This window comes from Panthera onca, chromosome B1, assembly GCF_046562875.1.
Source record: "Panthera onca isolate mPanOnc1 chromosome B1, mPanOnc1 haplotype 2, whole genome shotgun sequence".
Taxonomy (NCBI): Eukaryota; Metazoa; Chordata; class Mammalia; order Carnivora; family Felidae; genus Panthera; species Panthera onca.
The window spans coordinates 72,537,003-72,559,976 of NC_138342.1; the positions used below are offsets into that span (position 1 = coordinate 72,537,003).

Below are 22,974 nucleotides of genomic sequence, written 5' to 3' on the forward strand. Positions count from 1 at the left end.
CAAACTTCAATTTGAAGTGCAGCCATTATGTGGTATCCATGTGTATTGACCACGTGCCATATATTAATTATGGTCACTAGAAAATCTTTTTATGTACTTATTATCATCTTGTTTCTCATTTCACCTGTACGATTTTACAAAATTCTTTCTTTTTACCCGTAAGTTACATACTTTTTTTTCTCTTTAGTCATGGAGAATTCCCTCCTTTTCCCTCTCCTATCATCTTCCCCTCTATATCTGTGATTTTAAGAAGATGTTACATATGCAAGTCTCTCGGCAATTGAGAATTTCATTAATGTGTAATATTGAGCACTTTACTTCTTAATAAAGACTTGGTATAATAACAGATGTAATAGTTGTCTGTTTCCTAAGTAGAAGCAGCTGGGGTAATTTGCCTTGTATCATGAGACTAATTACTAAAGGTTTAGACTTTGAAACAGGCATCTTCTCTTTTATGTCCAAAAAATATGATTGACACATTACTTCTTCAGCAGTATGTACCTTCATTAAGTTATTCTGATGACTGTATAGTATTCCCTAATGTGCAACCACATTTTACTTATGCATTTCTATAGTGAATAGTTGGTTTTAATATTTCTGTTATTTCAAAATCTTTGAACGTTAATGTTAATTCCCTCGTTGACTTTTCATGAGTTCCCCCATGGGTATATAACAGGAGTCAGACTGCTGAGTGCCAGGCCTATAAATATTTAATTTTATTCAGAACTCTCAGGTTGCCCTCCGGAATGACTGCATCCGTCCATGATTCCACTACATGCATGAGATTACCAGTTTTATACGTCCCCTCACCAGCATCAGTCCCATCCAGCTTCCTGCTTTTTGTTAATGGCATGGTTTTAAAGTGAGGTCTCATTTTATTTTGCATTTCTCTGATTCCTAATTCCTAAAGTTGAACATCCCCTCATATAAATGTTCAACATTTGGGTTTCCCTTTTGGTAAGCTGCCTATTCAAACCTTGAAACTCTTACACTTTGATCTGATGGGAAACAAGTATGTTTTTGTTCATTGCTTATTTTTCTATTGGGTCATGGTCTTTTTTTGTTGATTTCCAGAAGTTCCTTGCGTGGCTTAAATATTAATACCTTATCAGTATTGGACTCTTGTTAATATTTGCTTGTTAATGTCTCAACTGACAACTTTGTCAATATTTCCTTAATTTTTATATAGTAAAATAAATTTTTTTTTTTTTTTGCTTTATTGTGTTTGGGGTTTTAAAGAGACCTTTGGGGGCGCCTGGGTGGCGCAGTCGGTTAAGCGTCCGACTTCAGCCAGGTCACGATCTCGCGGTCTGTGAGTTCGAGCCCCGCGTCAGGCTCTGGGCTGATGGCTCGGAGCCTGGAGCCTGTTTCCGATTCTGTGTCTCCCTCTCTCTCTGTCCCTCCCCCGTTCATGCTCTGTCTCTCTCTATCCCAAAAATAAATAAAAAAACGTTGAAAAAAAAAAAAATTTATAATAAAAAAAAAAAGAGACCTTTGTAAGATCAAAAACTTTTATTTATTAAACTTAGTTTTATCTTTCACATTTAATACATCCCAAGAGTAAATTTGTATAAGGCCCACAGGTATTTTTCTCCAAATAATGAGCCAGTTTTTTATTGAATAAGTCACTTTACCTTACTGGCTCATGATGTCATTTCAGGGTCATGTATAAACTCTTTAGCCTTTTGCAAACTGATCTATGGATATTCTTGCACAACAATTTTTTTTTTTTTTTTTTTGGTAAGGTCTTTTTTTTATTATGAAATTGACTGAGCTACTTTTGTGAAACTTTATTTTTCCATGCAAGTGTTCGAACAAGTTTGGTGGGCTCCTATTAGAGGGAGGACAGAGAAAAAGTTCCCACTGGAATTTAATTTGAATTGCATTGAATTTATTGTTTAGTTTGGGGACAACTGACATCTTAACACTATCAGAAACAATTCTTCACTTATTCAGAACGTCTTTAATGTCCTTTAAGTGTTTCTTAAAATTTCTTAATGATCCTATGTATTTATAATATGGTTTTATTGGTACTGTGAACAGAATCTTCTATTATATTTTCTAGTTGGTTACTGCTGATATAAAGGGAAATTACTAATGTTCTATAAATTAATCTTACATGTAGCACATGTGTTGAACTCCTTCACTAGTTCTAATAGATTCTGTATTGATTCTTTGGGTTTTCTGGGGGTAAGGCTAGTTCATTTGTAAGGACAGTATTATGTTGGAGAATAGCAGTAAGACTACACATGCTTGTTTTGTTTCTGGTATTAATGGGAATGTGTTTTAGTGTCCTAAAATAAAAGTCAAGACAAGGACTTGAGTCCTTTGGGAGGTGATACTAGGAAACAGGAGCAGGAAACAGAATGAGCCAGGAAAGGAGGAGATGCAAGCATACTGGTGTGTTAATGAGGTAGGCAACAGAAGCTCAGTTCCGTCTCTGGGAACCCTACAGAATGCCTCTCATAATTCCCCGTCTGAAGAACACTGGGCTGAGGCTTTGTCCTGATCCCTATTGGTGGAGGGGTGAACACCCCACACTTTCAGGCTACACTTGCACTGGGGCTGAAGAGTTTCTTTCAGCTTTGGAGGCCTTACAGCAGGAAAGTGAAGAGATTTGTGGTGCAGGTTTGAGGTGGGATGCTATCGACGTGATCTGAGCTCACTTGAGCTATCCACTACAGCTGCAGCTGAAATCAGAGGTGCCAAGGAGGTATGCCACAGAGCACCAAAAACATCTCCTTCATCCACCCTTTGCACCACTCAGATCCATTTGTGTCCACGTAAAGTCCACTCTGGACTTTTTGAGGGAGCCCAGCTATGATCTCTAGAAAACATACTACAGGAGGGTTAGTGGAACTGACTCGTCCCCATTGCTGCTGCTGCTCACAAGGCCATAGTTACTCCTTATCTCCTCTACCACCCTTCCTAGAGTTCCTCATTCTTGGCCAATACTTCAGCTCTACAGCATTGCTTGTTTGGTGCAGTGATCCACACCCTCATTGCTGAGGGCTCAAAGTCCTTGTCCTTTACCAGGCTGTGATTGCCTGTTTAGCATACCAGGTTACCTCTGTGAATTCTCTGCCCCATTATACAGCAGTAAAGTCTAGCTTCTCCTAACAGAGTTGACCAATGCGATACCTGCTTTCTTTGCCTACTGATCACCAGTGTGCCAATCTCAAAGTGTCTAAGTGGCAGACAGTTTGAGGTTCAGTGGAACCCTCACTGTATTCCCAGGTAAAAGTGTGCTCGCTTCATGAGGATTTAGGAGCTCCAAAAGAGCAGAGCCTCCAGCTGCAGACAGGGAAGCACAAATCCTGCAAATGGGCTGAAGGAAATGATACTGAGAGAGGCCAATATCACTAGTATGTAGACCTGTATAGTGTGACTACACTATAAATGCTGGGAACAGGAACTCTTGGTCTCATACAGGGACCGGCAAACTTTCCATAAAGAGCCAGATAGTAAATATTTTAGGCATTATGGGCCACAGTAGTCTCTGTCATAACTCCTGTGCCATCATAGTGCAAAAGCAGCCATGGACAATACTAATACGAATGAGCGTGACTGTGTTTCAGTGAAGTTTTATTTACAAAAACAGGCAGTGGGCGGGATTTGGCCTGCAGGCCATAGTTTGCTAACTCCTGGTTTAGTGCATAGAACATGTCCTGGAGAATGGTGCTCTTGTCCCTGCGCAGGGTGTCATCCATGAACTGGCACTAGCATGACGCTAATAACCAGTGTGATGTCCTATGGGATGTAGCAGTAATAGCGAAAATGTATTGAGGACATCCTATGAGCCAAGTACTTCTAGGCACTTTACATGCATTACCTTATTTGATCTTCACACTTCTAGAGAGATAGAAACTATTAGAATCCCTATTTTATGGATAGGAAAGATACAGACTGGGGCACCTGGGTGGCTCAGTCAGTTTAGCACCGACTTCAGCTCAGATCATGATCTCACAGTTTGTGGGTTCAAGCTCCACATCAGGCTCCATGCTGACAGCTCAGAGCCCAGAGGCTACAGCCTGCTTCAGATTCTGTGTGTGTGTGTCTGTCCCTCTCCTGCTCACACTCTGTCTCTCAAAAATGAAAACATTAAAAAAAAATAAAAAGAGAAAGATACACATTAAGCTAAATAAGTCCATCAAGGTCACAAACCTGGGTGACACATGAGTAACTGTAGAGAGGCGGCCAAATCATCACCAGCTGTCACTTATGAGAGTCCCATAGGTGCTGTTCTTGGGGGATTTACCAGGTGCAAGAATGATTCCTCAGCTTAAAAAAAGTTTGAAGATCAGGTGATGTTAATGAGCTCACTTAGTTCTAGATGTGAGTCCAGTATTTAGGTGGATACAAAATATATGCCTTTAAAGGCAATTGCCACACCGATTAGATCAAGATCAAATTATAATGAATGTAGGGTTAAATGACCTTAACTGGTTATTACAATCCTAAATCAGTATAATCCCAAAGAATCACCTGGAATTCCTATGCTCACTCCTCAGAGATTTCTCAACAGATGGGAAAAAAAATAGCTTTTTCTTTCTTTCCTTCCTTCCATAAGCATCCAGATGACCATTGATTCTTACCAGGCAAGCTTGGGAAACCCTGGGTAACCGCAAAGAAATGTGGAATCTCACAGTCACAGAGTTACTCCAATTTAGAATAGAGGTATCTTATAGTCATATTGTTCAATGGGGACAGAAAGTAGGCTGCAACATGTGAGTCAACCATTTTTTTAATGTGTATAACAAGAGACAGAAGGCCAGCAGGTACAGCAAGACAGTAGCTATGTTTGGTGGGGTTCCAGGTTTTCTTTGGGATCTTTATTCCACTGAGAATAAGCACAAACCTCAGACGGTGAGGCAGTTACGGATTACCTCCTGAATGGACTTGGTGAGGATGAGCTCTTGCAACGATTCAGGTTTGCTTGACACACAAATTCCTATGGATGTAGTGGACATTGTCTAAATTAGCCTTAAATCCTAAGCCCAAAGAATCCTCTGATTTCAGTTTCACACCTGAGAGAAGAATGTCACAGGTAAATGGCTATGTAACATTTTACTGTTTAAATTAGTAAACTGGTGCTCTGGTTTACCAATCCCCTTCTGAGGATGGCTCATGTGAATTAATTCCTCAGAGCATAATGCCCCTTGCATACACTGAAAAAAATAAAGTCCCAATTCCTAAACATGCAAAACACACTCTCCCACAAACCCAGTGAGGCCTCCCTCATCTCAACTGGTAGCCAAATCTCTTATGGAAGAGTAAATTATTAGGAGGCAACATATTTGTTCTGTAATACAGAAACAGGGTTTCAATAGAATATCTTGAAAAGTATCTTAGTGAAATTACCAGAAAATTTCTTAGAAATCTGGTTCATCAACATTTTAACAGCTGAGGCATCATCAGGAGTGGCCATCAGGACATCAGCATTGGCGAGAGCCCAAGCTTTTGGACCCAAGAATGGCATCTGTCCCAGCTCTGCTAGTCTGATCTGGGGCGCACTGAGCAGGCACTGGGGAGGCCTAAAGATTTCATATAAATACGAGTAATGCTGCTTTTCAAATATATGTAAACATTGAGGTATTGAGGTTAATGTAATTCAAATCTAAAGACCATGAAGAATGGCTTCCAAGACGAAGAAACAGAGGAGTATGTCCACTGCCCCTTCAACAACTCTCTTCAAGCCACCCATTTTCCTTTCCTTTCTTGCTGCCTCACCTAACACACCATGGAGCCTTCCACAATGAGTCTTCCTGCACCCTTTTGTAAAAGCCCCACGACAGCAATGGGAAGAGTATAAACAGTAGCTAACACTTTTCATTTATTCCTGAGATTTCCTTTCTTTTTAAAATTTTTAACATTTTATTTTTTGAGAGACAGAGAGAGACAGACTGTGAGCAGGGGAGGGGAAGAGAAAGAAGAGACACAGAATCTGAAGCAGGCTCCAGGCTCCAAGCTGTCAGCACAGAGCCCAACTTTGGGCTTGAACTCAAGAACCACGAGATCATGACCTGAGACAAAGTCAGATGCCCCATCAACGGAGCTACCCAGGTGCCCCAGGTTTCTTTTACTTTAAACCAAATTAATATATCTTCTCCCATTACAGATTAGTACTTCTGACATCCAAGAAAATAAAAACAAAATTCAAAAGGATATAGACATAGTCTGATTTCTAAATTTCTATAAATTAGTATGTTCTTTTATACTTTATAGGATATACGCTTTTACGTTACTTTTAAAAATGGTCCTTAATTTAAAAACCGTTAAGATGGCAAATTTTATGTTATAGGTTTACCATAATAATTAAAAACAGAATTATATAAAAAGGATATAAGGGGGGCGCCTGGGTGGCTCAGTCGGTTGAGCGCCGACTTTGGCTCAGGTCACGATCTCGCGGTCTGTGAGTTCGAGCCCCGCATCGGGCCCCTGTGCTGACAGCTCAGAGCCCGGAGCCTGTTTCAGATTCTGTGTCTCCCTCTCTCTGACCCTCCCCTGTTCATGCTCTGTCTCTCTCTGTCTCAAAAATAAATAAACGTTAAAAAAAATTTAAAAAGGATATAAGGAAATTGCACTATAAAAGGATGATAGGTATAAGAGGATACATTTAAATTCTTTTTTATTTCATTTTTTAAATGTTTGTTTATTTTTGACAGAGTACCAGTGGGGAAGGGGCAGACAGAGGGGGACAGAAGATCCAATGTGGGCTCTGCTCTGACAGGCTGACAGCAGCAAGCTGGATGTGGGGCTCGAACTCAATAACCATGAGATCATGACCTGAGAGGATGTCAGACACTGAACCATGACCCTCTTTCTTATTTTAAAAGTGAGTGTTAATATATTGGGCTGTTTTGTTTCTTCTGTTAAGTGTATTTTGTGTGTGAAGCACAGATATTACTCTCTGTATGATGGGAGAAGACTGTATACAGAGAACTATGAGGAAGCCAGAGTTATACACCAAGAACAGGAAAAACTGATTAACCCTAATGGTCACATAATAGGGTAAAAAGAGTGTGTGACAACATGTTACAAGACAGTGCATTAATGAAATATCATTAAAAAAAGTTTCTGAAAAATACAATGTTATGAAATATATATATATACACATATATATACACATACACACACACACGCACATATATATATATATATATATATATATATATATATATATATATAATGTTATGTCCCTCCCTGGACTGATATTGTGACAATATGGCAGGGCACCCAATGACACTAAGTGATACTCCAAGATGACCAGTTGCAAAGGGTCCACACTGGTGATCCTCAACCTCAATTCTGAAAAATGTTTACTTTCATAAAAAGGAGGATTCATTGCAATCCGATCCCCTGGAGTGGATCCTGGAATGACTAAGCATGTTAGTGTAATCTGAATAAAGTGTGTAGTTTAAGTAATAGTAATGTACCAATGTTAACTTCTTACTTCTGACATGTACCATGATATATAAAATGTTAGTAAGGAAAGTTGGGTAAAGTATATCTGGGAATTTTTCCATACTACCTTTGCAACTCTTCTGTTAAATCTAAAATTATTCCAGAATTAATACTTCATTAAAAGGGGGAGGAAAGGACTTAAGTAAGGCTGGACCTATGCACACAGGAACACAAAACATGAGAACAGCAACAAGGAGGAGTATACAAGCATCATTTCAGAAATAGCACAGAGAGAAGGAAGTAGTGATCGGGAGGGGGCATGCGGCGGGCATCCATGCACTGCTAACGTCCTGTTTCTTTGCCTAGATTGGTAGCTCCACCAGCATGTTCCTTTTTTGATACTTCACTGGACTACACTTTTCCCCACATGACCCTTCAATAAAAAAGAAGTTAAGGGGCGCCTGGGTGGCTCACTAAGTTAAGTGTCCTACCTCAGCTCAGGTCATGATCTCACAGCTCACGAGTTTGAGCCCCATGTCGGACTCTGTGCTGACAGCTCAGAGCCTGAAGCCTGCTTCAGATTCTGTGTGTCCCTCTCTCTCTGCCCCTCTCCTGCTCCTGTGCTCTCTCTGTCTCAAAAATAAATAAACATTAAAAAAAATTATATATAAAAAAAAAAAGAAGTTAAGAAATAGTTCCCTATTACTGATAAGGGTTAGAACAAAGAGAAGATCCGTGAATAAGAGATGTATATGTAGGAATGAAAAAGTCTGTAGGGGGCAGTTATGACAGGTAGTGTATCATAACTAAGTTTCAGAGGCAGAGAGAATCTTGGAAATGACCAGGTCCTGGCATGGGCAGGGCTTTCTGGAGTAACCCTGGAGATGCTGATGCAGCGGGGCTCATAGGGCCTGGCCATCTGTATTTGAGCAAAGTGCCCCAAGAGGCTCTGATCCTTGCCCTGATCACAGACCACTGAACTGCTCCAGCAAGGGTCACAATTCCCAGTCCTCCACACCTACAAAGGCCAGCAGAGACCCCTGAGGTGCTCTGATTCCACTAGAGAAATCTCAGTACGTTCTAATAATCTTAAAAGGCTCATCAAAGCTTTTTCTATCACAATGGGGTTTTTTTGCCCTATAAATAACACTGGGTTTTTCCAACATAGATTAGATTTCGTACTTCCACCACTGCATCTGTACATTTGTTATTATGATTTATTAAATAATGGCAAATCACAGATTCATCTAATACTGGAGCTGGAGGGCAATGAACTCTCTATTCATTTTAAAGATGAGGAAACTAATACCAGAAATATTAATAACTTGTCACAAGTTCCCAGCATTCAATTCTGTTTTAGGTTGATAAACTAGATGTCTTCCCCATGGTTACTGTATGACCAGATGAACTAATACACAGTCCATAATATCACTAGTTTATGACTTGAGTTCTTTCATGTATAAATCAGTTCGCTGCGGTTTCTAGAAAAATAATTCTTGCTGAACAGTATGATGCCAAATGAAGAGACGACAAAAACACTTCATTGAATGCTTAAAATAAATCAAGACACTCCCTATTTAATGTGCACATAAATCATGTAAATTCAAGAAGAATTTAAGAAAATTTTTTAAGAAATAACAATTTTAGGTAGGCAATTATAAGGAAAATAACAATCATGCATGCCAAGGCTACGTGATTCTTCCACAGGCCCCAAGGGGAGATATCGATGCCCTGGTTTACCAAAAATTCTTCGCCAGTACATCTGAAATTCAACAGAAAAAGAATATAACTTTACCCTTAGTTATCTGTCAAGTTTTACTCTTAATGTATTCACAGTTCCCATAGGTTCCAAGTCTTAAAGAACTATGCCTTTATATATAATGGGTAACAATGAGGGCTTACAATTCTGCTGGATACTATGCTAAGCAGTCCATATGTAACAGTTTAGTTAATCCCTGAAACAACCCAGTGAAATAAATATCATACCCATTTAAAAAGATGAAGAGACTAAGGTTTAAGGAACTTAGCCAAGTCCACCGATTCACACTTTGAATTCAGTCGCTAATCTCTGAAAATTCATTTGTTTTCAGATCTCTGATGCTGCTCTCACTCCTGACAGGGAAAACCTCAGTTTTAACAGCTGACATCTAAGGCCCCTACCAAGTTGATCAAAGCTCTTTACAGAGCTCACTACCCACCAACCAGATATACAAAGAAACACACGCTAAGAATTCTAAAGCTAGGAAAAGAGGTGAGCGAGGGCTTCCTGCCCCCGCTGCTCTCGCAGCAGGGCTGGAATGAGCACTGCAGATACTCAGCAGCAGGCCCACCTAATCAGGTGTAAGCCTCGGTGGGGGCTGAGCTAGAGCAGGATGGAGCGGCCCTGCCACAGTTTAGAAAAGCGCCTGGTCCTAAAACTACCTGGTACAGCCATACTGACTACCTGGTACGCCATGTGTGTGCAGCTCCTCCAAAAATGTTATACCAAGACAGAAGAGAGTGGGCAGAATATAGAAAACTTCTCTTCATACAGGTTTTTCAGAAATACTTCAAAATAACAATTTGCCCTATTACTAAGAATTATTTGTATTCTACTTGAGAATAGTTCATGAGATTCTGGATACCAGCATTCTCTTTTCTTTCATTGATTGACGTAGCAAAATCAAACCATTAACAACAATCATCGACAAGAAAAGGGTTATTCAATTTTTAAAACAACATCCTCTGATTTTATCAAAATCTGCATTTCTGTTTGACATTATGCAAAAAAATGGGACTTCTTTCTCAGTTTACTGAAAGGTGTTTCCTCCTTTGGAGGATACATCCCTCAAAAAGGATGTTCTGGGTCAGTTTAAAAGAAAAAAAAGATAGTCCTGTAGACCTCGATTTCATAATGTCTCCTAGTAAACGCAGGAGGAAGAGGCAAGTGCCCACAGCGCGGCAGGACAACGATCCTCCCCTCTGCTGCCCTCTTAGCTCTTGCTCCTGGCCTTGGGTTGGGCTTACAGGAAGCCATAAGTTTATGGATCCATACACTTCACCCACTCCATACAATTCCAAAATTCCAAGGCTTTGGTAAAATATCAAAGCAGCTCATTTCAAACTCAAGTGTTCGGAAAGTCAAAACTAAAACTCACAATCAAAACAGCCAATGAATCTTTTTTAAAGGCCCCCAATGAACAACGTATCAGAAACATTTCTCCATCTGAAGTACAATTTTCACTGAAGCAAGTGCCAAGGAGATGGGCACTGGTGTACAACCCAGAGAAGTCAGTGAAAGGACCTACACCAGCCAAGCGGCCCAGTGGGCTTTCTACATACACCACAATAGTAAACAAATCCACTACGACACTGAATACCAACTTACGTCGCATAACTACAGGTATTATTTGTTGTTACATTGAGTCCTGGGCAGAAGTTTTGTCCCAAAAATTCATTATGCTGCAAAGCCTATAACACAAGGGGGATGGGGCAAGGTAAACAGTTTTAAATTTCAAAAAACTTCAAAGAATTATCATGTACTCCTAGTTTAATCTTTATTGCTATTTCTACAAACAAACCAAGCTTCACATTCACAGTCTCTGCCACACCAGAGCAACTAAAATTCTTTTCCTTGGCAACTGAGTAGTCTAAGGTTGAGATTTTAGCTTCCAAAACAAAGGGAAGTAAAGTAGTTGGCAAAGAGGGGAGACCTCTGGCTCCTTCCTTCTTCTCTCCCCAATTTTATAATCCCACAGTGTATTCAAAATCATACAGCAGTACTCAGTGACTATCGTTTATTTATGGTGAGAATCTTTTGTGTTATTCGTGTTTATTTTCATCAAAACCAGTGCTAATTCTTGGGAGTTAGGAACCCAATTATACTATATTAAGACAGTTTTCTTTGGAGTTGATTAGCTTTCTAAAACCAACATAGTGGCTGTATTATATGCTCTTTGTTTTTTGGGGGGGTTTTTTTGTTTGTTTTTTTCTGAATTCAATATAAAATACGTATTCTAGGCCCCCCATTCTCTATTTTCATAGTGAACTGAAACACAACTATATTTCTTTATATCAATTAGTCAATCTTTCTCCCTCATGAGGAGTTATCTCCCCACCCTTCACCTCCTTCAGACAACTGGGTAACTGGGGAAACCTCAGGTGATTATCAAGGTGATCTAAGGCTTAATAGAAAACTCTCCTTCATTGCTCCTAAAAAAGAAACCCCTGGAGACCTTCACAGTTCACAGTGGGAGACAAGGTTGTTAGGCTTTATTCTGGTTGTCCCTAGCTTGGGAATTCTAATCCTAGAATTAATCCTGTGCTAGGATCACAGAAACAGATGAGGAAAACTCACCGCAAAGCCATATCGAGGAATGCTGAAGTACTGAAGCCATGATAGCCAAGGCTGGATGGTTGTGAGATTTACCAACAGCCCTGAAAATATCTACAAAAAGAAAATACCAAGAATTAGACCTGGTAAGGGGATTTCATGAAGAATTACAGAGAATATCTCCTTTAAGTGCCCTACAACCTTTATAAACATTTCTGTTAAGACCAACTCTGGACATTCCTTCCATTCCTCTTTGCATGAGTATGCCTCTCTATCACTGAGGCTGTTTATGGTTCTCAGGGAACGACAATATATAATATATGTGCCATTTAATTGGAAGACCCTTAAATTTCAAGGTTTTTACTTTCTGTAACTGCACACAATGAAAGGTCAAGAAGTACTGACTGTTCTCACGATACAGACACTATATGTTCCCACCAATACATACACCAGATCATACCCTGAACATCTCATTCCTCTATTTCCAAAACACAGTATGATTTGTTATTTAAAAACGTTTGCATTCTATCTCTGCATGACTATAAAAATAATTTGGGGGTCAGGATGCATACTTAACCTACAGCCTGGAACTGGTATATAGCACAATGTGGTGAAGTGAAGCATAAAATATGGTGAATACCTTCATTTAAAGCTACCAAAAACCAGGTGACGGGGTGGCTCAGTCAGTTAAGCATCCAATTTCAGCTCAGCTCATGATCTCATGGTTCATGAGTTCAAGCCCTGCATTGGGCTCTATGCTGACAGCCTGCTCTAGATTCTGTGTCTCCCTCCCTCTCTGCCCCGCCCCTGCTCATGCTCTCTCTCTCTCAAAAATAAACAAACATTAAAAAAAAAATTTAAAGCTACCATAAAACAGTATGACAATGAAGATCCCAGGAAGGATTACTCCAGCAACAGATGGCTACATGAGAAGAGGTTCATATAAAATTTCTAACTGGCCCTAGGAATGCTGGGATAGACATAACCTGACGTCGCTGAGGGACTACATATTTTTGAACTCCACCTAACCAGGTGCTTAATATACGACACACGGCGTCTCTGAGTAACATGGTTTTATGACTGGTTTTAAAAGTTCTATATACGAACATTTAAATAATAAGACGAAGCATCTAATATAAAACAAGACATTTTTATGTATTGATGACATGTTATTTATTGGATAATACAGAAAATACATGCAAGGTTTATCAATTTCTCAATAATGTTTAGATTTCAAACTCACAAAGTTTGTCAAAGTTTGTGCTGATTATTTTCCTTTTAAAGACATCTATTCCTATTCTAGCAGAAAGAACATGTATATTAATAGACTAAGCATTCCTGTTTACTTCATGTTGTAGGGGGCAATGTGGTAACTAGTTGATTCATGTACTGATTCATCTATGTGCATGTAAAATTAAGGGACATGTAAGATTAGGATTCGGTAACTACTTAAAAAAAAAAAGGTAAGTAGAAATATATTCATATAAGGGAATGTCAGGAACGCAGAAAGGCAGAGACACAGTACTGTGTGGGTTCTGGAATGCTTCAGTATTTTTAGACACTCCTTTTCAAAATACAGGAGGGACCCAAGACAGACTACCCACACTGCAGACCATTTTGTTTCTCATGGAACTTAGCTATTCCCTTGGAAAGGAGTAGATACATCCAAACCATTAAGTTATTGCTTAAACCAGTCAGCAGTTCTCTAACACTAGCATAGAAGTTGGGCAATTGACTGCTGTTTATATAGGGAATCTTAAAATCAAAATTTTTCTGTTTTTTTTTAAGTTTATATTTAAATTCTAACTAATTAACTAACATACACTGTAATATTAGTTTCAGGTATGCAATTTAGTGATGCAACACTTGCATATACCTGGTCCTCATCACAACAAGTACACTCCGTAATTGCCATCGCCTATTTAACCCATCTGCCCACCTACCTTCCCTCTGGTAACCATCACATTTTCTATGGTTAAGAGTCTGTTTCTTAGATTGCCTCTCTCTCTTTCGTTTCCCTTTCCTTGTTCATTCTGTTTCTTAAATTCCACATATAAGTGAAATAATATGGTATTTGTCTTTCTCTAACTTCTTTCACTTAACGCTCTCTAGCTCCATCCATGTCATTAAAAATGGCAAGATTTTATTCTTTTTTATGACTGAGTAATATTCCATTGTGTATATATACCACCTCCTCTTTATCTATTCATCAGTGGATAGACATTTGGGATCTTTCCATAATTTGGCTATTGTTGATAATGTGGCTATAAACACAGAGGTGCATGTATCCCTTCAAATCTGTATTTTTATATCCTTTGGGTAAATACCTAGGAGTACAATTATTGGATCATAGAGTAGTTCCATTCTTAACTTTCTGAGAACCTCAATACTGTTTTCCAAGTGGCTGCACCAGTTTGCATTCCCACCAACAATCTAAGAGGGGTCCCCTTTCTCCACATCTCTACCAATAAATGTTGTTTCTTTTGTTGTTAATTTTAGCCATTCTGACAGCCATTTAGACATTCTTCACAAAATGAAAAGGAAAATTCATTTTGAATTTGTTTTTGTGTATGGTGTACGAAAATGGTCCATTCTTTTGCATGTAGCTGTCCAGTTTTCCCAGCACCATTTGTTGAAGAGACGGTCTTTTTTCCATTGGATATTCTTTCCTGCTTTGCCAAAGATTAATTGGCCATATACTTGTGGGTTCATTTCTGGATTTTCTATTCTTTTCCATTGACCTTTGTGTCTGTTTTTGTGCCAGTACTATGCTGTCTTGATCACTACTGTTTTGTATTATAACTTGAAGCCCAGAATTGTGATGCCTCCAGCTTTGCTTTGCTTTTTTCAAGATTGCTTTGGCTATTCGGGGTCTTTTGTGGTCCCACACACATTTTAAGATTGTTAGTTTTAGCTCTGTGAAAAATATTGGTGGCATTTTGATGGGGATTGCATTAAATGTGTAGATTGCTTTGGGTAGTATAGACAGTTTAACAATATGTGTTCTTCAAATCAATGAGCATGGGATGTTTTTCCATTTCTTTGTGTCCTCTTCAATTTCTTTCATCAGCGTTCTATAGTTTTCAGAGTACAGATGTTTTTACCTTTTTGGTTAGGTTTATTCCTACATATCTCATGGTTTTTGGTGCAATTTTAAATGGGATTGGTTGCTTGATTTCTCTTTCTGCTGCTTCATTATTGGTGTATAGAAATGCAACAGATTTCTGTATGATGATTTTGTATCCTGTAACTTTACTGAATTCATGTATCAGTTCTAGTAAAATTTTTTGGAGTCTTTCAAACTTCCTATATAGAGTATCATGTCATCTGCAAATAGTGACACTTTTACTTCTTCCTTATCAATTTGGATGACTTTTATTTCTTTTTGTTGTCTGATTGCTGTGGCTGGGACTTCCAGTACTATGTTGAAAAAAAAGTGGTGAGAGTGGACATCCCTGTCTTATTTCTGACCTTAGAGGAAAACCTCTGTTTCCCCCATTGAGGATGTGGGGTTTATGTGGCCTTTATTATATTGAGGTATATTCTCTCCAACCCTACTTTGTTGAGAATTTTTATCATGAATGGATGTAGTACTTTGTCAAATGCTTTTTCTGCACCAATTGAAAGGATATGGTTTTTATCCATTCTTTTATTAATGTGGTGTATCATGTTGATTGATTGCAAATACTGAGCCACCCTTGCAACCTAGGAATAAATCCCACTTGATTGTGGTGAATGATTCTTTTAATGCACTGTTGGATTCAGTTTGCTAGTATTTTATTGAGAATTTTTGCATCCATGTTCATCAGGGATATTGGCCTATAGTTGTCTTTTTTAGTGGAGTCTTTGGTTTTGGAATCAGGGTAATGCTAGTCTCTTGGAATGAATTTAGAAGGTTTCTTTCCTTTTCTATTTTTTAGAATAGTTTAAGAAGAATAGATATTAACTCTTCTTTAAGTGTTTGGTAGATTTCTCCTAGGAAACTGTCTGGTCCTGGACTTTTGTTTGTTGGGAGACTTTTTATAACTGATTTAATTTCTTTGCTGGTTATTGATCTGCTCAAGTCTTCTATTTCTTCCTGTTTAAGTTTTGGTAGTGTATATGTTTCTAGGAATTTATCCATTTCTTCCAGGTTGTCCAATTTGTTAGTATATAGTTTTTCATAATGTTCTCTTATAATTGTTATTTCTGTGGTGTTGGTTGTGACCTCTCCACTCTTTTTTAATTTTATTTATTTGGGCCCTTTCTCTTTTCTTTTTGATAAGTCTGGCTAGATGTTTATCAATTTTATTCTTTGAAAGATTCAGCCCCTGGTTTCATTTATCTGCTGTATGGTTCTTTCTTTTTCTTTCTTTCTTTCTTTTCTTTCTTTTTAGCTTCTGTATCATTTATTTCTGCTCTAATCTTTATTATTTCTCTCCTCTGCTGGCTTTAGGCTTCATTTGTTGTTCTTCTAGCTCCTTTAGTATAAAGTTAGGTAGTTTATTTGAGATTTTTCTTGCTTCTTGAGGTAATATACTTTCCTCTTAGAATTACTTTTGCTTCATCCCAAAGGTTTTGGACCATTGTGTTTTCATTTTCATTTGTTTCCATGTATTTTTTTTAACTTGTTCTTTGGTTTATTGGTTGACCCATTCATTGTTTAGTAGCATGTTATTTAACTTCCATGTATTTGTGGTCTTTCCAAATTTTTTCTTGTAGCTGATTTTCAAGTTTCATAGGGTTGTTATATGAAAATATCCATGGTATGATCTCAATCTTTTTTATTTGTTGACCCATTTGTGATCTATTCTGGAGAATGGCCCATGGGCACTTGAAAAGAAAGTGCATTCTGCTGCTCTAAGATGGAATGTTCTGAATATATCTGTTAAGTCTATCTGGTCCAGTGTGTCATTCAAAGCCATTGTTTCCTTGTTGATTTTCTGCTTGGATGATCTGTCCATTGCTGTAAGTGAGGTGTTAAAGTCCCCTACTATTATTGTATTATTATCAATGGGTTCCTTTATGTCTCATTAATAGTTATATATTTTTGGGTACTTTCATGTTGGGGGCATAAATATTTACAATTGTTAGATCTTCTTGTTGGATTGTCCCCTTTATTATGATATAGTGCCCTTCTGCATCTTAGTCTTTCGTTTAAAGTCTAGTTTGGTTTTTGAAGTTCCAGTTTATCAAGGTTTCACTATATGCCACCAAGAAGAATCTTTTAAAAACTCATTTGCAACAAAATGCTAACTAAATTTATAGCAATAATATTAGAATAGTAGCCAAAAAGGCTAGGGAATGTCAAGAAAAAGCTGTACATTCTCTAATATAAGCTATCCTTCAATACATGGCCTCCTTAAAGCAGAGAATCTAATTTACAGAATCCTCCAAGCTGGTTTCAGGTAACAGATAAATTTGCAGGAAAGAATAAGGGGAAATAATTTATTCTTAGCGAAGCACAGTTTCTACTCACCATCATAAACACAAAGGAGATGGTCATGAGAAGTGTTGCTATGGACACCACACTCTGGCCTGCTGCTATGGCCAGTGCCATAGAACTGGCTGAATAAGCCACCATCATAAGGGTAAACATCATGATGAAGAAAGCCTCCACAACTGGTTTCAATCCTTGGTTGGGAAGAAAAGAGGGGGTTGAATCCAATAGGTAACAGTGTATTTGAGAGCGCTCTGTGCAAATGGCACTATAATATTTTGAGAAACAAATATCAGAATGAAGAAAATTCATCCTCTATCCGACCACCCCATCCTACTGTATAAAGTTATCATACACTTTCTTTTTATACTTACTGTATAAGCACATTTCTACGTAACATCTATGCTCCTTTATGTGTAATTATTAACAATTTCTGAGTGCCTGAGATGGACAGCTGTAGGCAACACAAGTGGTAACAATTCTACAGCCATTTCTTCTAAGAAGGAAACTTGTCAAGAGCACATTCGTTCTACCCAGACATCACCACATGACTACTGGCTATAACTGCGTTGTGTGAAGAAACTGGGAAGATGAAGATTATGTGACCTTCCAGTGGTTTCACTATCTGGGGTAATGTCTCCACAAGCCAAGTCTCCCAAGACAAATCACCATATAACTCTGGGATTGAGGGTGGGGCTAAATAAATTTCATAAGACTACTTTACAAATCATAATGGACTAATATTATGGGTCATATAATCTGAAGATTTTGGAAGGAGCCTGAGGATCTAGGTTCTATGCCTAAATATTTGACACACCTCTTATTTGTAAAATGGAAGTTTAATTCAATCAGTGAATCTTCTTAGTGCTTTAGTTATATATATATATATTTATATATATATATATATATATATTTATATATATATAAATATAAATTTATTTTATTTATTTAATATATAAATATTATATATTTATTTTAATATTTAATATTATATAAATATATAATATTTATAATTATATTATATATTATATATATTATATATTATATATAATTAAAATATATAATTATATAATAATATAAATATATAATATTTAATAATATTAAATATTATAAATAAATAAAAAATTATTTATTTATATAAATATAAATATATATTTATATTATATAAAAATATAAATATATATTTATATAAAATATATATATATATTAATTAAAATATATATTTCTGATGTGTATGTGTTTATGTGTATCAGTAAAATATATGGAAATTCTGATGCAGTGAGCCTGGGGTAAAGCCTAAACACAATGCACAGATGAATCTAATAACCACACCTATCAAACAAGTATTTGTATTAAACTAAGAAGCCCCAAAAGTCACATCTTTCACTATCTTCACACACAAACACATGCACACACACAAAAATATAAATGGTACTAAATATTCCAGCTCCTCCAGCACAGTGTCAAACAATCTTGTGAATTCTTTCCATGTTTGTAAATGATACATAGCATCTCACAGTAAAATACAGTTTTATAAAAAGTTTTTAAAGTTAGTTGGGGACAAGTCTTGAAAAAATGTCCTCAGGGAAGTTATTGAGAGTGTGCACAATGGATAGATGTCTCCTTATCTCACTGGCGTGGCTTAGAGTTTGAGAACCAAAAACATGCTGGTATAAACAAATTGGCCCGCCCTCATATCCAAGACTAAAGACACATACCTTTTGTCATGTTGCTTACCTAACAAGAAGTATATTATACAAGTAAATATAATACTTGGTAATATCCTCATGGGTAGTAAATCAGATATCAGTTTTCCAAAGAAATAAGATGACACTCTGTAGTATCCACTGATATATTCATGTCTGAAAAAGAAAAACTCATCCTACATTAGTTTAGGAAGGCAGAGAACAGATTAGATTGCTCACTGTACAGACTTCTGCTGCCACCAGGGGTCTAACAACTACAGCTTCTCACATCCTGGAGGTGAACACCCAGCCTCCATCCTTGTCAGCATCAGGCACCATCTTGGGTGGGGGCCTCTCCTGGGATGTCACCTCCATGCAGGTCTGTGCAACACCCTTCTTCTCATTATAGAACTCCCTCCAGGTGCCGCCCATTCTGCTCCCTGAGCACCTGCTCCCAGTGAGCAGATCTGTCTCTTCCCTCTCTCCCAGCACTGGAGCTCAGCTGTGGTATCAGCTTTACTTTCTCCCCACTTTTGATTATGAAGAAGGTGACACTGCTATCCTCTGAACTTCCTAATGCAGTCTTGGGTCACTTCTTCCAACCTCATGATAAAATAGAAAATGGCACTTCTTCCTTCAATGATCATATCCTCCAACCATACATCCCTGTCAGCTATGAAATCCTGTTTTCTTTCCTCTCTACTTCTAGATCCCTTCCTCTTCCTGACATCTTCCTCCTATAATTCCAAACTCCTCCACCAACATCTTTATTCTTTCCCTCTGGAAGGATTCCTTTCCTCAGCATGTAAATATGGGCAAATTTCTTCCAACTTTAAAAAACACAAGAAACAAAACAGCCCATACCTTCTTTTAAGGCTGCCCTTTGCCTTCTTCTAGTCCCCCTCCCATTGAGGGCTAAGCTGGGTTCACATTCTTTGTCAACTTTACCTCCTTACCTTATATTTACTGGCTCAATCCACTACTTTCTCTCTACCAAGCCCCTCTAACTTTTCTTGTGAAAGGCCATTAAGACTTATCATTTGCTAAAAACAAAAGCTCCTTTTCAGCCCCTTTATTGCTGGCTTTATCTGCAGCATTTGGATTTGCTGGCTCTGCCCTAATCTTGAACTCCTTTTTCCCTTGGTATCAGGTCCCGCAGGTTCATGACTGCCTTTTCAGTCTCTGGATGCTTTTTCTCAACATTGGCAATCCCTAGGTACCACCCTGCAGCCCAATACAGGATATGACCAGTTTGACCAACACCCCCTGATACAAGACAGCCCCCTTCCTGGAACAGAGACCTACTCACATAAAGAGCTTCTTCTCAACCACAAAAAGCTCCACAGCTGAGATACTGCTGAAACACTGGTTGGTCGTGAGGAAGAAGAGCACCCCTGATCTGCAATGAGAGAAAGGGAAAAAAAAGCACTGCAGTTGATTAAACATTCTTAGATCAATTTTCTACCCATGAAACTCTCTCCTCAAATGATACCTTATAACATCAAATAGAACACTGTTCTGGTTTAAACAGAGGGACCTATGAGCTCCATCAGCTCTCTCCCTACCATCTCTCTGTACACACAGTGGTACCCCTGGGACTCCACAGAGCACAGTTTGGAAGTCACAGTCCTGGATTGCTATGGATTGAATTGTGTCCTCCCCAAATTCCTATGTTGAAGGCTAAACCTTCAATGAGATGATATTTAGAGACAATTCTGTCTTTGGGAGGTAATGAGATTTAGATGAGACCATGAGGGTAGAGTCCCCATGACAGGATTAGTGTCCTTAAAAGAAAGGGAGAGACACCAGAGTGTGCTCTCTCTCTCTCTGCCATGTGAGGACACAGTAAAAAGGTGGCCATCTGTTAGCCAGGAAGAGAGCTCTCATCAGAACCTGACAACGGAAGCACCCTCATCTCCTCAACTGTAAGAAGTTGTTGTTTAAACTGTTGTTGAAGCCACCAGACTATGGTTCTTTCTGATGGCAGCCTGTGCTGATGAATACACAGGTCATAAAAATATTATCTTGAATTTTACCTAACAAAAACAACAAGTATCATTCCTAATGTATGAACAAAGAAATAGTGAACCAAATAAAGTCTGTAGAGCTTAAAAAAAAAAAAGCCTCTGGGGCGCCTGGGTGGCGCAGTCGGTTAAGCGTCCGACTTCAGCCAGGTCATGATCTCGCGGTCTGTGAGTTCGAGCCCCGCGTCAGGCTCTGGGCTGATGGCTCAGAGCCTGGAGCCTGTTTCCGATTCTGTGTCTCCCTCTCTCTCTGCCCCTCCCCCGTTCATGCTCTGTCTCTCTCTGTCCCAAAAATAAATAAAAAAAAAAACGTTGGAAAAAAAATTTATAAAAAAAAAAAAAAAAGCCTCCATTAGCCACATTTTTAAAGTAAAGAAGAAACTAGGATATGAAGAGGCAAAATGACGGGGGAGGAAAACCTCAGTCGACACCTTATTATAGACCTCCACCACACAACAGTCAGTACAGCCTTGATATTATCCTTGGTAGGCCATCACCAAAATGGCTTCAAACGTGCTCAGAAAACAAAATGATGCTTATAAAGGAAAAATTTATTTTTGCATCTGTAAGAAAAGGAAGACTACTAATGCTTGTTTCTCAGTAAAATAACGAAGGCTCAAAAAGGAAAGACACTTGGATAGACATACGCATCTTACAAAAGCATGCTAACATCCCTCAGACAGTGTTAGGCTGCCCTTCATAACCAAACCATTTAATTGACATGAGGATGTGAGCTGAAACTGAAAGAGCTGAAGTGACCCATCATTTAAATGATGCAAAAATAAGAGAGAACAAATAGAAACTCAAGTGTACAGCCTCTCAAAAAAAGAAGAAAGAAAGAAAGAAAGAAAGAAAGAAAGAAAGAAAGAAAGAAAAAAGTCCAGATACTCAGTAATTGTTTTCAATGCCAAAAATAAATAAAACAGAAGACAGAAAACAGACTGTTTTAAAAGTAAATGTTTAACCCATAATTAATAAATAGGAAATAGCCAGACCTAGTACAAAGGCAGCTATGCAACCTTCTCCACACAAATAAGCCTACTATCAGAATAAAAGCTAATTTCAGAAATATGGGACATGCAACAATTCAGCTCAATTTGTCAGATCTTATATCTAATAATACTGTTTGTTCATCAGAATTCTGAACTAGTAGATAGTGACATTACTTCTAAATCATAAGATGATTTATTTAACAGTAAATACAGCTTTTATTACTAAAGAATTTAAGGTATTCTAATACTTTTCAATTGGGTAATCCATGTCTGTAATATCTCCTTATTATCCAAATATTTTTAAAACTATCTTTTTTCTTAATATGCATTAATTTGTTTAGCTATCACCACAACCCTGTAAGGTAACTATTAGGTCAAAGAAGCTCATACTCGGGGAGCCTGGTGGCTCACTAAGTTAAGCATCTGGCTCTTACCTTCAGTTCAGGTCATGATCTCATGGTTCATGGGTTTGAGCCCTGTATCGGGCTGTACAGAGTGCTGGCAGTGCAGAGCCTGCTTGGGATTCTCTCTCTCTGCCCCTCCCCCGTTTATGTGCTCTATCTCTCACAAAATAAATAAACATTAAAAAAAAAAAAAAAAAAGCTTAAACTCTATATACTAATAAAACCCAGCTTGTCAGTTACACAGGTTAGAGAAAGAGCAGAGCGCGCCTCTCTGGGATAATTCATTCCCAAAGAAGAGAACCAAACCCCCAGCCTCCTGAGCAATTTCAAATGATGAAAAAGTGGCAGCAAGTTTAAGTCAAAAAACACAAATTAAGGGGCGCCTGGGTGGCTCAGTCAGTTGAGCATCTGACTTCAGCTCAGATTGTGATCTTGTGGTTCACAAGTTCAAGCCCCATGTCAGGCTTGACAGCTCAGAGTCTGGAGCCTGCTTTGGATTCTGTGTCTCCCTCTCTCTTTTCCCCTCCCCTACTCATACTCTGTCTTTATCAAAAATAAATAAAATATTTTTAAAATACCACACAAATTAAAATAAATCCAATGCCCTATTTCTCCAGAATAAATTTGAAGAAACTGCTAAAGCTCTTCTTTATTTCTCTGGATTCTTCTATCAAGAATTTTAATGGTTAGATTTCCAGTTTCCCTTTAAAATGCCAGTTAAGGACAGGTTTTCC

The 22,974-nt window shown here is 38.2% G+C and overlaps 1 protein-coding gene across 6 annotated transcripts in view; it reads right to left on the bottom strand.

Moving 5' to 3' along the window:
* Positions 1-8,947: 8,947 nt before the first annotated feature.
* The window catches only part of ABCG2 (ATP binding cassette subfamily G member 2 (JR blood group)), a 131,123-nt gene continuing 117,096 nt past the window's right edge, over positions 8,948-22,974 (bottom strand). For all 6 annotated transcript variants that reach the window (XM_078445921.2, XM_078445924.2, XM_078445923.2 and 3 more), the window contains 6 exons: positions 20,130-20,219; positions 18,873-18,997; positions 17,175-17,329; positions 11,741-11,830; positions 10,772-10,854; positions 8,948-9,166 (listed from right to left, as the gene is read on the bottom strand). In XM_078445921.2, coding sequence (XP_078302047.1) covers positions 9,019-9,166; positions 10,772-10,854; positions 11,741-11,830; positions 17,175-17,329; positions 18,873-18,997; positions 20,130-20,219 — 691 coding nt within the window. In that variant the 3' untranslated portion in view covers positions 8,948-9,018. The remainder of the gene's footprint in view (positions 9,167-10,771; positions 10,855-11,740; positions 11,831-17,174; positions 17,330-18,872; positions 18,998-20,129; positions 20,220-22,974) is intronic.